Source organism: Xiphias gladius, chromosome 4 (assembly GCF_016859285.1).
Source record: "Xiphias gladius isolate SHS-SW01 ecotype Sanya breed wild chromosome 4, ASM1685928v1, whole genome shotgun sequence".
In the NCBI taxonomy this organism is placed as follows: domain Eukaryota; kingdom Metazoa; phylum Chordata; class Actinopteri; order Istiophoriformes; family Xiphiidae; genus Xiphias; species Xiphias gladius.
Genome location: NC_053403.1, coordinates 1073536 through 1088958, shown reverse-complemented (window position 1 = coordinate 1088958; position 15423 = coordinate 1073536). Strand labels below are relative to the sequence as shown.

The following is a 15423-nucleotide window of genomic DNA, read 5'->3' as shown; positions in this document are numbered from 1 at the left end:
GGGTCCGTTTCTACTGTCGCCGACACGGAGACGGGGATGCTCGGCGGGCATAAAGTGAATAACCTCGGCGGCAGTGGCGAAGGTGCTCCTGCTCCTGGCGGTAGTATTGGACCTCCTCCTCCTCCTCTACCTCCTCCTCCATCATCATCATCATCATCATCATCCCACCACACACCACCGCCGTCCAGCCACTTTATCCAGCAGCAGCACCACCAGCGGCAAACCCACAACAACAACAACAACAACAACAACAACAACAACATCCAGCGGGGCCGGGGAGAGAGCAGCGGGAACCGACAACACCATGGAAGAGAAGAAAACATCCTCCTGGTGGGGAACATCCGAACAGAGGAGCGCCATCACCAACACCAGCTGAACAAGAGTGAGGAGGAGGAGGAGGAGGAGGAGGAGGAGCGGATGGATGCCAGCCTGGGATCAGCCACCAGCACCACCACCAACAACCCTCCTCCAAGTGGGACCAGCTCCGAGTTTAATCATTATTATGGGAATGGAAGAGGAGGGCCTTGCTTTGATCAACATGGCGGACAACAAAGCCCAGGGACTGGGGTAACAGCGGCGCTCTCGGTACACAACACCATGGACCAGGTTCAGAACTCCCACGAAGGCTACAGCAACAACAGCCCGTACAACCACTACCCGAACTATCGACCCGGCTACGGGACTAGTGGATACGGAGGCATGATGAGTCCTTCACGCCAGGGGAACAGCCTGATGGGCCCGGGCAGCGGCAGCTCGGCCGCTGCTAATCACAGCAAAGCGGCTATGGTAGCTACCAGTTCCCCGGCTGGAGTTGGAGGCGTTGGCGGAAACAGCGGAGGCTTTCAGCGGTTTCCTGGACAGGGGCAACAGCAACAGCAGCAGCAGCAGCAGCAACAGCAGCAGCAGCAGCACCCGTCCGGGGCTACGCCGACTTTGAATCAGTTATTGACGTCCCCGAGCCCGATGATGCGGGGTTATGGAGGTGGATATCCAGACTATAATCCCTCTGCACAGCAGCAGCAGCCGCCGCCGAGCATGGGGCTGGCCAAAGACATGGGCTCCCAGTACGGTTCGGCTGCTCACGGCTGGGGAGGACAGCAAAGAAATCACCCGGCCTTGAGCCCGGGGAATAACGGGCAGGGTAGCGGCAGGTCCCAGGTGAGTAACACCTCGTTGAACACCTTTCTGTTTGGCGATAAACTCGCCCGGATAATCAGAGACAGTCATCTTGTTCCGGCTAACCTGTTAGCCGCTATGCTAACCCAAATAGCTAACGTCAGTTAGCTGCTGAGCTAGGTGTATTTTTTTATTTCCCCTGCAGATAGACGTCATTTATACAGACAGACACTCATTACTGGACATTTCTGACTTTTAAGTAAATAAAGCCTCGTCCTCAATTAAGTAGTAGCGGAAGCATTAACATATAACCAGCAAAGCAGTTAACATTAGTTAGTAAAGTCATGGTTTTGGTTCTGTGTCCAAGGTGACTCCGTTTTTAGCTTGCTATGCTAAGCTAACATTAGCACTTTAGCTGTTATGAACAGCTAAACACAGGCCCGCAGAGGCTGCATGTATGTATGAAATCAACCCGCTGACTGTAGGCGCGGTGACAGTGTATAATCGGCGGTTATATCGTTAAATAAAGTCGGGGAACACTGAGATTTGGTGACAGGGCCTGACAGTTAGCTTTCTGACGAGTCCATTCAACCCTGATATCCACTAATTGCCTCACACATGCTAATGATCTCTTTTGAAGTAATTTGAGGTGTCATTGCCCGTTCAGTTGTGTCTGTTGTTAGACAGCAGACCCCCCCGTGGAGAGGAGTTTTATCAGCGGCGTGAGCTTTTGGTGAGGCCGCCACTCTAAGCTTCCGATCTGGCCTCGGCTTTGTTGGCCTGGAGCCCATTATGGCCCCATCTCCACACAAGAGCCCTGACCTTCACACATGCAGATTAGCCATGTGCCCATTACCAGCGGCATAACACTGGAGCAAAAATATTCAGCATGCTCCTCCAGCCGCCCCCCACCGCCGCCCCCCACCGCAGCAGCCCGGGCCCGCAGGAGGCCTCAGTCCCCTGGTGCGTCGCTCCTGTCGCCGCTCATGCCTGCTTTGTGAAATACACTGTGGAGATAACAGAGCAGGACGCAAGATACTTTTGGCTGCAAAAAGTTCATTATCGATTAATCTGCTGAGGATTTTTTCCGATCAAGCATTAGGTCCACAAAAAGCCAGAAACAGTGAAAAATGCCAATCACGGCTACGCAGAGGCTGAGATGACGTCTTGTTTTGTCTGAGCCCAAAATCCAAAACCCAAAGAGATTCAGTTTAATAACATGCGTGACAAAGAGAAGCAGACAGTCAGAGAATCGGTTTTTGCTTGAAAAATGACAAACGACCAGTTGATTATCAGAACAGTTGCATATTGTTCTTCTGTTGATCAACTAATTGATTAACTGACTAATCGTTTCAGGCGTAATCTGCTCGATTAATAGTTTGAACTATATATCAGAAAAAAAAACGCATCACGATATCCTAGAGTGCAAGGTGTCGTTATTAAAAGTGTGTTTTTTTCCCGACCAACAGTCCAGATCCCTAAAATAATCGGTTTACTACAATGGAAGGCCGAGAAAAGCAGAATATTATCACGTTTGTGAACCTGGAACCATCCAGTTTTAACCGATTATCAGTAATTGTCAAAACAGTCATATAGAAATAGACGACGAATTTTCTTTTGATCAGTCAATCGAGTAATTGAGTAGTTGCTGCACATTTACGTTTTTCTGAAAGAAAAATCCTCTCACAAACCCAGAAGGTTGTTTGACAACACCTACTGCTGTTTCAACTATCTGGATTAAAAGCATTCCATCCACTGCATATTTATTTTACTAAGATAATAAAATGCTTTTTAAATGAAGATTTATCAGATAATTAACATTTCTATCCTCATACCCCACATCATTTATAATTCACAAGCGTTCAACAATCCCTTAACCACATTAAATAAATATATAGCCTCAACTGGCAACAATAAGAGGCCAAGCAGCTTGAAAACATTTGGACACCACATGCGTGAATTACCACATTGTTGGCAAACAGGACTTAGGCACCAGGGGATTTGAACCCTGGACCTTTGTTTCCGCAGAGAAGGTGACTTATTGACTGCTGAAAACTTTTTGTCAGCGTTGTCTTTAGATGGTTTATACCAAGTTTTGAGAGAATCGGATAAATGGCCTCCGACTAGTTTGTTTAGCTTTCACTTTTTTGGACCAGAAAACCAGCGGAGCAAAGATGCAGACGACTTGAAAGGTTAAAAGCCGTTTTTGAGATAATTGCGAAAACGTACACTTGATTATTATAGACCCTCTTCGAGGTCAATGGGTGTCATTTTTTGTGCCTGAGTACTGGGTGGAATTTTCAAATGTAAATTTTGCCTTAACGGTTTCAGCTTGCACAAACACTTTTGAAGAAGAAGGATAGACAGTAACTTTCAGGTTTAAAAGCGTGTAGTATTGAAGCATAATGATTTATTGTGTAGGCATTTTTTTTTGGGGGGGGGAAATCAGATTTCTTTGTTTTCATATTCTGTCTGCTGATGCAGTTAAAAGGCATGGAAAAAGGCAAAAAGTGGAACTTCAAGTTAAGATTTTTATTTATGTTTTTTGTCCAAATTGTTGACCTGTTTCCCAGGGTGGGACTCTTCTCTAATCCAAATAAATGTGGTAAACAGAAACGCAAGGACACAAAAAAACTGATGCTTCATTGTTTGTCTTGATCGTTTCTTCCATGATTAAATCGTAGAGCAGAAATTATTAGTAGATGAATGTTGATCTACAGAAGATAAACCGTTATTTTGATAGACCCCTTGTCCTTAAAGTCATTGATCAAGGAAAAGAAAACAAAGATTCTCTGTTCCAGTTTCTTTAATGTGACGAATTTCTGCTTTTCTGTAATTTGAAACCGTTGGTCTGACAAAATAAGACATCTGAGGACGTAACATCCAGGAAATTGTCATGTGACATTTACTGGCCAAACGATAAATTGAGAAATTAAATATCAATTAATTAGTGATAAAAATGATCCTTAATTGCCAGCATATGTAATATTTTCAAACAATATATTGTTCTTGTGTTGTACAACACAAGGAGAAAAGTCATTTGCAGCTAATGTTGTAGGAAATAGAGTCACAGCTTGGAAAATGGGTTAAAAGCAACGTAATCTTTCAGAAAAACAGATGCTTAGCTCCGAAGTGATGTCAATACACGAGAGGCACAAACTGGGGCAAAGCAGCCTCCCGATAAGTTATGTGCGGCGTTGTTTGTCTGTGTGTCTGTTTTGGATATGTCAGATGGATCCATAAACCATATAAATACAAATGATGCCATAAATTACTCCTGCTCACCGATTTCCAACATTGCCCCCGATGGTCTACTACAACCATAAATATTGAATGGATACCTGCCATAGTATGAATGTGTAGGGGGGGGGCAGTCTCCGATGGCTGACACATTTATTTCGTCATACACAGAATGCCCTCACGTCGCCCAACTCTAGTTTTGAATCAAACCTTTCATCTCTTCTATTTTCTTCTGGTCTTTGATGAGATTTGACACCTGCTCTGCCAAAACTTTCACTGTTTTACTGCCCTCATTTACAAGATCTACAAGAGTTTTATGACTGATCTGTCACATGTTGTACTGAGCATCGTTGACAGCCAACCTTCCCTTCCTTCTGTTTACATCTGGATTATTGATCAGGGCTCTTCCAGCTTGGTCTTCCTCCCTTACTACAACCAGCTGTGTGGACTTGGCAGAGCTCCAGTGTTGCTCCGCTTCTTTTTAATGTTTATTTACTCTCCTCAGCTGACCGATGTCATCCAAAGAAAAGATAAAAGAACGGGATTGAATGTTGAATCCTTTGTGTGCGTGTGTGTGTGTGTGTGTGTGTGCGCGCGTGCGCGTGCGCGTGTAAAATCCATAAATGGTTTCTATTTTTAGCGGCAGTCGTAAAACATCTGTTCACACTGAGTCACTTCTCTCACCTACTGTTATGTCAGTGTGTCAAACACAGTGTGTGTGTGAATATTAAAGCGTACCCAGGTGTGACTCAAGTTTATAGTGGCCTCCCAGGCTGCTCGCATCTCGCTGCTCCAATTGAATCTGCTCTGACATGAGAGTTTAGTCTCAGGCGTGCCCCCCCCCCCCTCGGCAGAGCGGGGACCACGAGCGGAGCGACGGGCAAACTCTACTTTCTCGAGTGGAAATTGGATTCATTGGCTCCTCGGGATTCACAGCAGTGTCATGCACCCAAAGCAATACAATCACACAGTCTGCAATCAAGTACAAAAACGATATGGATAAATGTACAACGGTGCGGTGTAGTACGATTCCCAGCCGATCTGATACGACTCAAGTCAGCTGCGATTAGGATTTGATAGTTTTACTTTTTCAATAAGTGTGACTAAAATAAATTGGATTATTTACTTTAAAAAAAAATTTCAATCCTAAATCAGAAATACCCCCAAAAAGGATCGCTTCTGCGACACCGGCAACAGCAAACATAAGCAGCGTTTAGCCCGTTCCTAATGCTAGGGTTGTTTACCTCAGTCTCTGGGTCGGTGTCATTCCTCTGAATGTGGGATTTTCAGTAAGGCTGTATGGGCACATGTCCCTTTAAATAAAACAGCACTTTCCTTCAGTGACAGTTTGGCCTTCAGCCATGAGGTGCTAGGGGCCAGTTGGAAGTAGCGTCAGGGTTGGGTTGAAGTGGGTGTCGATTTCAGATCCTCAGTTTCAGAAATGTACAGACCCAGCACCCCTAAGTATATTCAGGAGCGGCCCCAAGTATACTGTTCCCTTTAGCTGCCGATGCTAGTGTTTCATCCCTCGTAGGGCTGTCAGCTTTTCCAGAAATCAAGTTCTGACGAATTTCACATGACACGCAATTCATTTGTGTACTTTCAGTATTTGACAGCTGCACTGACCCCCCCCACCCCCCTCACATTTCATGCAGACTGAATCTCTAACTCTTCTATTGGTTACGTCCATAGTCCACTCCATTAAAATATTACTGCCACACGTAAGTAGCACTAACCACAACGTACAGCTCAGACTGAAGGCTGCGTCTTTAGCTCTGCAGGTCACAAACCAAAGTGTTGGACGAATTTCAAATGTGACCTGATGATGGCGCTAGATGAAAAGTCAGGGGATCAGCGGAGTAACTACAGTTTATCCAGAGGGGAACGTGAACGCGTGAAACAAATCTCATCGCAGTTCATCCGCTAGCTGTTGAGATATTTCAGTCACCTGCATCGGCAACAGAATCGCCCATCATCCAGTCACTTCTCTCGTTCAGGTGCCGCCCATGGACCCGATGGCGATGAAGCGCTCTCAGCTCTACGGAATGAGCAACAACCCGTACTCCCAGCAGCAGCAGGGGGCGCCATACCCCGGCCAGCCCTACGGCGCCCCCTCCCCCCACAGATACCCGATGGCGATGCCTGGCAGAGGGCAAATGGGGATGGGAGGGATGCAGTACCCTCAGCAACAGGTAGGAGAAGCTCTGTCCACCTTTTTAAAATGAAAAAGAGGAAGAAATTCTTCTGCTACTTAACTTGTGTCAGTATGTTAGTGTGGGGTTGTATCTCATGGTGCCCTCTGCACCTTCTCGATCACGATGGTAGCGTCGCAGGAACAGTTTTCCATTCATATCTTGGGGTTTCATTCCAGACTTGGGTCTCAGATGTGGCAGTTGGGTTCAGTTGGGTTCAGTTGGGTTCAGTTGGGTTCAGTTGGGTTCAGTTGGGTTCAGTTTGGTTCAGTTGGGTTCAGTTGGGTTCAGTTGGGTTCAGTTGGGTTCAGTTGGGTTCAGTTGGGTTCAGTTGGGTTCAGTTGGGTTCAGTTGGGTTCAGTTGGGTTCAGTTGGGTTCAGTTGGGTTCAGTTGGGTTCAGTTGGGTTCAGTTGGGTTCAGTTGGGTTCAGTTGGGTTCAGTTGGGTTCAGTTGGGTTCAGTTGGGTTCAGTTGGGTTCAGTTGGGTTCAGTTGGGTTCAGTTGGGTTCAGTTGGGTTCAGTTGGGTTCAGTTGGGTTCAGTTGGGTTCAGTTGGGTTCAGTTGGGTTCAGTTGGGTTCAGTTGGGTTCAGTTGGGTTCAGTTGGGTTCAGTTGGGTTCAGTTGGGTTCAGTTGGGTTCAGTTGGGTTCAGTTGGGTTCAGTTGGGTTCAGTTGGGTTCAGTTGGGTTCAGTTGGGTTCAGTTGGGTTCAGTTGGGTTCAGTTGGGTTCAGTTGGGTTCAGTTGGGTTCAGTTGGGTTCAGTTGGGTTCAGTTGGGTTCAGTTGGGTTCAGTTGGGTTCAGTTGGGTTCAGTTGGGTTCAGTTGGGTTCAGTTGGGTTCAGTTGGGTTCAGTTGGGTTCAGTTGGGTTCAGTTGGGTTCAGTTGGGTTCAGTTGGGTTCAGTTGGGTTCAGTTGGGTTCAGTTGGGTTCAGTTGGGTTCAGTTGGGTTCAGTTGGGTTCAGTTGGGTTCAGTTGGGTTCAGTTGGGTTCAGTTGGGTTCAGTTGGGTTCAGTTGGGTTCAGTTGGGTTCAGTTGGGTTCAGTTGGGTTCAGTTGGGTTCAGTTGGGTTCAGTTGGGTTCAGTTGGGTTCAGTTGGGTTCAGTTGGGTTCAGTTGGGTTCAGTTGGGTTCAGTTGGGTTCAGTTGGGTTCAGTTGGGTTCAGTTGGGTTCAGTTGGGTTCAGTTGGGTTCAGTTGGGTTCAGTTGGGTTCAGTTGGGTTCAGTTGGGTTCAGTTGGGTTCAGTTGGGTTCAGTTGGGTTCAGTTGGGTTCAGTTGGGTTCAGTTGGGTTCAGTTGGGTTCAGTTGGGTTCAGTTGGGTTCAGTTGGGTTCAGTTGGGTTCAGTTGGGTTCAGTTGGGTTCAGTTGGGTTCAGTTGGGTTCAGTTGGGTTCAGTTGGGTTCAGTTGGGTTCAGTTGGGTTCAGTTGGGTTCAGTTGGGTTCAGTTGGGTTCAGTTGGGTTCAGTTGGGTTCAGTTGGGTTCAGTTGGGTTCAGTTGGGTTCAGTTGGGTTCAGTTGGGTTCAGTTGGGTTCAGTTGGGTTCAGTTGGGTTCAGTTGGGTTCAGTTGGGTTCAGTTGGGTTCAGTTGGGTTCAGTTGGGTTCAGTTGGGTTCAGTTGGGTTCAGTTGGGTTCAGTTGGGTTCAGTTGGGTTCAGTTGGGTTCAGTTGGGTTCAGTTGGGTTCAGTTGGGTTCAGTTGGGTTCAGTTGGGTTCAGTTGGGTTCAGTTGGGTTCAGTTGGGTTCAGTTGGGTTCAGTTGGGTTCAGTTGGGTTCAGTTGGGTTCAGTTGGGTTCAGTTGGGTTCAGTTGGGTTCAGTTGGGTTCAGTTGGGTTCAGTTGGGTTCAGTTGGGTTCAGTTGGGTTCAGTTGGGTTCAGTTGGGTTCAGTTGGGTTCAGTTGGGTTCAGTTGGGTTCAGTTGGGTTCAGTTGGGTTCAGTTGGGTTCAGTTGGGTTCAGTTGGGTTCAGTTGGGTTCAGTTGGGTTCAGTTGGGTTCAGTTGGGTTCAGTTGGGTTCAGTTGGGTTCAGTTGGGTTCAGTTGGGTTCAGTTGGGTTCAGTTGGGTTCAGTTGGGTTCAGTTGGGTTCAGTTGGGTTCAGTTGGGTTCAGTTGGGTTCAGTTGGGTTCAGTTGGGTTCAGTTGGGTTCAGTTGGGTTCAGTTGGGTTCAGTTGGGTTCAGTTGGGTTCAGTTGGGTTCAGTTGGGTTCAGTTGGGTTCAGTTGGGTTCAGTTGGGTTCAGTTGGGTTCAGTTGGGTTCAGTTGGGTTCAGTTGGGTTCAGTTGGGTTCAGTTGGGTTCAGTTGGGTTCAGTTGGGTTCAGTTGGGTTCAGTTGGGTTCAGTTGGGTTCAGTTGGGTTCAGTTGGGTTCAGTTGGGTTCAGTTGGGTTCAGTTGGGTTCAGTTGGGTTCAGTTGGGTTCAGTTGGGTTCAGTTGGGTTCAGTTGGGTTCAGTTGGGTTCAGTTGGGTTCAGTTGGGTTCAGTTGGGTTCAGTTGGGTTCAGTTGGGTTCAGTTGGGTTCAGTTGGGTTCAGTTGGGTTCAGTTGGGTTCAGTTGGGTTCAGTTGGGTTCAGTTGGGTTCAGTTGGGTTCAGTTGGGTTCAGTTGGGTTCAGTTGGGTTCAGTTGGGTTCAGTTGGGTTCAGTTGGGTTCAGTTGGGTTCAGTTGGGTTCAGTTGGGTTCAGTTGGGTTCAGTTGGGTTCAGTTGGGTTCAGTTGGGTTCAGTTGGGTTCAGTTGGGTTCAGTTGGGTTCAGTTGGGTTCAGTTGGGTTCAGTTGGGTTCAGTTGGGTTCAGTTGGGTTCAGTTGGGTTCAGTTGGGTTCAGTTGGGTTCAGTTGGGTTCAGTTGGGTTCAGTTGGGTTCAGTTGGGTTCAGTTGGGTTCAGTTGGGTTCAGTTGGGTTCAGTTGGGTTCAGTTGGGTTCAGTTGGGTTCAGTTGGGTTCAGTTGGGTTCAGTTGGGTTCAGTTGGGTTCAGTTGGGTTCAGTTGGGTTCAGTTGGGTTCAGTTGGGTTCAGTTGGGTTCAGTTGGGTTCAGTTGGGTTCAGTTGGGTTCAGTTGGGTTCAGTTGGGTTCAGTTGGGTTCAGTTGGGTTCAGTTGGGTTCAGTTGGGTTCAGTTGGGTTCAGTTGGGTTCAGTTGGGTTCAGTTGGGTTCAGTTGGGTTCAGTTGGGTTCAGTTGGGTTCAGTTGGGTTCAGTTGGGTTCAGTTGGGTTCAGTTGGGTTCAGTTGGGTTCAGTTGGGTTCAGTTGGGTTCAGTTGGGTTCAGTTGGGTTCAGTTGGGTTCAGTTGGGTTCAGTTGGGTTCAGTTGGGTTCAGTTGGGTTCAGTTGGGTTCAGTTGGGTTCAGTTGGGTTCAGTTGGGTTCAGTTGGGTTCAGTTGGGTTCAGTTGGGTTCAGTTGGGTTCAGTTGGGTTCAGTTGGGTTCAGTTGGGTTCAGTTGGGTTCAGTTGGGTTCAGTTGGGTTCAGTTGGGTTCAGTTGGGTTCAGTTGGGTTCAGTTGGGTTCAGTTGGGTTCAGTTGGGTTCAGTTGGGTTCAGTTGGGTTCAGTTGGGTTCAGTTGGGTTCAGTTGGGTCACGACAATTGTAAACATAAACTAAACCCTCTGTTGCGGTGCTTCATTTGTAAATCAGGAGGTCCCAGAACACAGAGAGGGTCCGGCGGGTCAGGGGGGAGAAAAAGTCAGGGAACGCATCAAAAATCAACAGTCCTGTTAAAACTAGGCGCTAGCTGTTCAAACTAAACAAAACTAAACAGAACTGTCATCACAAACAAAGGAAGCAAACAAGCGATTTACGAGCGACTTCAATGGGAAATAAAAAAAATGACAAGAAACATTACACAGAATTTATTTACAGATTTTTCATTGTGACAAAGGAGGTGCCGGATCTGATCAAATGGGTGCCGGTCCCGGGTCCAGAGCAAATAAAGGCCTGCTCTGTTGCTAGATGAATAATCCACATGCTGTTTACTAGCTCCATGATTATACAGTAAATGCAGCACTTTTCTCTTCCTCTCTGCTTTGGCAGCAGAGTCAGTCTGACATTACTTTAACTTTTTTAATCTGCGTCACGTGTTCAGAATAGTTTGTTCGTCATTAGACACAAAAGCATACAATACTCTATACTAAAGACACGTGCAATAATTCCCACATATTTATAGCCTGACTTAATTACTGGATATGATTTCCATCATTTCTGCTGCTTCTTAATCAGTTCAGATTGTGATCGTATTGTTCACAGTGCCACTTGCTGAAAATCACTTTTTGATGCTGCCGCAGATATACGGCATCACGGTTTCATCTCATATCACACTGAGTACTTCATTCATGATTGCGATGATGTTTGTTGTAATCAACAGCTGCTCCTCTCACACATGAACACACCCGCGGCTGAATCAGTAAACTCAGAGTTGACAGGTTATTTGGGGGGACCGGTGTGGAGCCCCAAGACATCCGGACTAAGCTGAACCTGCTTTGTGGTACAGGCCCGTGCAGATCTCTGTTCACGTCAACCCTGTTACCGTGGTTTCCATTCTGCCCTTTGTCTGTGTCTGTCCACATCAAACTGATGAAGACTCTGAAACAAATGGTCCAACAAAGTCTACAACTAAAGGACACTAAATGTTTGTCAGAAAAGATGAATTAATTAAAAGATTAAGCCAAATGGTGGGAAATGGCTGAGTTGTAGACTCACAGCTACAGTTTGATAGTTGTTGTTTGACGAAACATTTGAATTTGTTTGTGTATTTTGAGCGGGGCAGTGTTTCCTGACCCACTGCAGCCGTGATGAGTTCACTTGTTTTCAAAGACTTTGAGCCGGTCGTTCGCTCGTGGAGCCGACCTGCTGATTCATCTGCAGCGACACCACCTCGTCAACGTGGACGAGCCGCTCGGATGACAGCGCAGCCATTGATGCCGTCAGACCACACGGTTGCTGCACAGAGGGCCGGGCCGGGCCGGGCCGCTGTGGGTCAGGCTATTCCGGGTGCAGACTGGGCTCGGGCTATTTTTAGACTCCAGACTTCTGGTTTGGGTCTGATGCTGCTACACAGAGCAGATGGGGTTCTCCAGGTTCATCTGTGTTTACTGACGACTGCTGCTGCTTCTGATGCGTCACATACAAGAAAAAGCGACATTTCTAGTATGAAACACTGAACTCGTGCAACCTTGAACGTGGCTCTACTGACCATCGCTCACTGCTGATTTCCGTGAAGTTTTCATGGCGAGTAAAATATAATTGACACTTTGGCAGAAACGTGACTAACACTCCTGCGCTCCTACGTACTCGCTCCACTGCTGTTGATGTGTATGATAGTATCTTTGAAATATTCATCATTTTATATGATTTAAAAAAATATTTCTACATACACAGCTTCTTTTTCATGCATGCAAGGGGAGCATCCGCAGTGAAACACAGCGGGAAACCCTGGTATCCCTGAGCAAGGCACACAGTCCTGACTAGCTCCAGACATGACCCGATTAATCTGCCGGGGGCCCCGGGGCAAAGAATGGTTGTTGGGCCCCTACTGACCCTCACTATACATGTCAGTGTCATTATTTCCCAAGACAGCCAGAAACCAGCACTCTACAGCTGACATGATGAGTTGATTAACTGAGTAGTCGATTAAAAGAAAAAAAAAATTTTTTTAATCAAAAATGCCAACAATTCGCTTGTTCCAGCTTCTGGAACGTGAATTTTTTATGACAGTGAACTCAACATCTTTATATTTGTGACTGTTATTCAGACAAATCAATCAGAATATTGTAACTTGGGCTTCAGGGGATAATGATGGGCCTTTTTCAATATTTTCTGAAATTTTATACACTGAAGAATCAATAACACATAAAAAAAATTGTCAGATGTATTGAGAATGAAAATAATTGTTGGTTGCAACCTCACAGAATTGGAATAATTAATATAACCTTGCCCAAACCAAGGTTTTCCATCTGTTAATAACCTGACACACAAAAAATGGAAGCACTCAGATGAAACACAACTTTACAGTTCAGGTTCTCAAAACTAGATTTTGACACCAAGCCATGAGACGGAGGTTGGAGGACTTGGGCGTCTGCAGTCAGAGTTATCGACCACTGATCCTATTTGATCGATAAATGTTTGAACTTGAGAGTTGGATGTGTCGGTAAAATGCATATTTTCAGTCAGTGAGGTGTTTGCTGATTGGCTGGTCACACCATAATATTTTGTCGAATATTGGGTTGATGGTTTTGTCTATAAAGTGTCACAAAGAGTCATTTTCTGTTGGTCGACTCATCGATTAATCGACTGATCTTTGCTATACACACAGTTAACAAACTCATTATTGGGCTCATTGGCCTACAGTGTGTCCACATAAACCCAACATTCTGGGTTTGACTCCAGGTTTGGCTGTTTGTTTTCACTGATCTTCCATTATTTTCTTATCCCTTTTCTGTCTTTTGAGTTTCTAGTCAAAGTTAAAACTGCAAACCTACAGTATTTTTGACGTCTTGAGGAAACCTGACTGTTGGATGCTGGTTTCTACGGTTGTTGAAGATTTCAGGTGAACCCTCTGCAGGTGGTTTTCTCAGCCGTTCTCTCCTGGCTCCGCTGCAGTCTTTGTTCTCAGGTCGTAGATTACCCAGATCACTGTTTTCTTCCCCCGGAGCTTTTCCTCCGACAATCCTCTGATGTCGTTTGGCAGATTCCTCCAGAGAGAGATTGTCATCACCGAGTAACAGCGATGTTATTACATCATTACAGGTTGACAGAGGTGGGTTTTTTTTTTCTGTTCAGCCTGAAGGAACTTGTGTCAGTGTTGTCGCCTGTGCTCAGATGAAGAGAGCCACAGAGGCAGAGAGAGGAAATGTAATGACTTTTATGTGAGCGAGGCCCCAGATGGCCCCGGGACGCTTCCTTTATTAACTCTCTGATTCCAGATGAAATTGGATGTCGACCAGTCAGCTTATCCCTCTGTGCTCGTTAGATTGATCCTGGTTTCAGGTTCCAGGACCTTTGCTGTCTGCAGGCGACTTTCTGGCACAACATTCAGAGCATTTTTTAAGTCTAAAACCCAAATCCGGGCCTGTATTCTTCATGTACTTTAAAGGAACAGTCTAATTTGGGGGAAATCCTCTAGTTTTCCATCTTAGTCCTTTTCAGGGTTGAGGTCCTTAGAAGGTTTGGAAAAAGTGCTCATCTACTCTCTTGGCTGCTGTAGGCAGTAATGTCAGTTCTTAAATGTTTGTGTATGTGGTTGCCATTGTCAGGAGAAATCATATACTGGAACTGCAACAATTAGTCTAATAATCGATAAGTTGATCGGCAACGGTTTTGATAATTTGATGACATTTTTCAAACAGGCTCAAATTCTCTGGCTTCAGTTTTTAAAACGAGAGGATTTGCTGCTTTTTTAAACACATAAACAGTCTCACCGAGTTTGCTTTGTTTATTCCAAGCAGTGAAAAATACCGAGCAGCAAAACAAAAAGTGGGAATGATCTCCACGAATAAACAGTAGAAGAGAACCAGCATCTGTCCGTCCACTCCAAACTGTCAAAGCGTATGCATAAAATATAATTCTTGTAATCCTTTCTTGTAAATGACACTTGTGCTTAAGTCCCAGGACAGTTTTACATCAGTTACTGTCAATTACAACTTCAATACACTCACCATTGATAGCTGCTTGTTGGTGTGTTTTTCCTCTTATTCTGCAATTTTAAAGAAAGTCCTTAGTTTTCTTGGTATGTAGCTAAAGAAAACTGGCCTGACACCAGCCAACAAACTCACCCTCACCTCTACCATACTTCATTTCATCTTCAGAGATCAAACCATCAATCGCAGAGCAATCGACAAATTTAACGTCGAGAAACACGCAAACGTCTCGTTTTGTCCGACAGAGAAAAGCAGGGGATCCTCACAGGGAAGAAACTGACACCAGAGAAAGTAGACATCACTGCAGACGTCGTCCCTGACTCCCGCTTTCATCATCACACTGACATTACACCACGGTTGCTGAGTGTCTGAGCTCACGCAGCAGGTGCTCCTGAGCAAGGCAGTTAATCCTCGCTGCGGCCCTCAGCGCTCCAGGTCTCTCAGATTGCAGTGAGGTTGCGTCTTGCTGCATTTTGCGTCGGTTTATATTCCCGAGGAGGGCCTGAGCTTTCGGGGATAACGAGCCAATGGGAAAGGTCTGTGGGAGTCATCTCCACCTGTCTCCGCACCTTTTTTAACGTTTATATCGGGGCTTATTCTCACCAGTTTGTGTAAAGCAGAGAGCAGCAGATGAAACTGAATCTGTTTGGTTTTCAGACTGCAGCAGGAGGGAGAGTCTGGCTTTGCTGCCCTGCCAGACCTCTTAGCGTAGATCCCCTGGAACCGGAAGAAGAAAGATTAGCGAAGCTTCTTGTAGCTGATAGATATACAGTAACTCCCGAGATGCAGACCAAGGTGAAACATCCAGAGAGAGATTAAATGCGCTTTTTAGAACATTAATGCCTAAAACGGAGTCTCTTAATCTTCATCTCTTGTACACAAAGAAAGCAAAACTTCTAAAATCCACGAAGGAGCCATTTTTAAGTTGCTCAGGAGATTCTTCTCAGATCCAGATCAGTCTATAAAGAGTATTTTCCCCTCGTGAGGCGACCAGAGCGGAAGAGTCTCTCCTTATTTGTTTAATGTTCATTTATGTCAACGTCATGGACGAATCAATGAATATCCAGCTTTACATAAAGCATGCGAGTAAGCACATCTTTATTCATACAGCGCTTCACAAGGTGCAAATGAAAACAATGACAAAAGCATGTGCGCACATAACCGAGTCAAGAGAAGCACAAATAAGTAAAAGAATGAAATCAAACAGAGACAAATCAGGTGAAGGGAGCTTCAGTAAAATGCAGTTGACAGAGGGAAGAGTC

General features: G+C 45.9%; 1 protein-coding gene across 5 annotated transcripts in view; it reads left to right on the top strand.

Annotated features, from left to right (window-relative positions):
* Nucleotides 1-326: 326 nt before the first annotated feature.
* arid1b (AT rich interactive domain 1B (SWI1-like)) overlaps nucleotides 327-15423 on the top strand; it is a 64534-nt gene continuing 49437 nt past the window's right edge. For all 5 annotated transcript variants that reach the window (XM_040124911.1, XM_040124907.1, XM_040124910.1 and 2 more), the window contains exons 1-2: nucleotides 327-1158; nucleotides 6354-6548. In XM_040124911.1, coding sequence (XP_039980845.1) covers nucleotides 418-1158; nucleotides 6354-6548 — 936 coding nt within the window. In that variant the 5' untranslated portion in view covers nucleotides 327-417. The remainder of the gene's footprint in view (nucleotides 1159-6353; nucleotides 6549-15423) is intronic.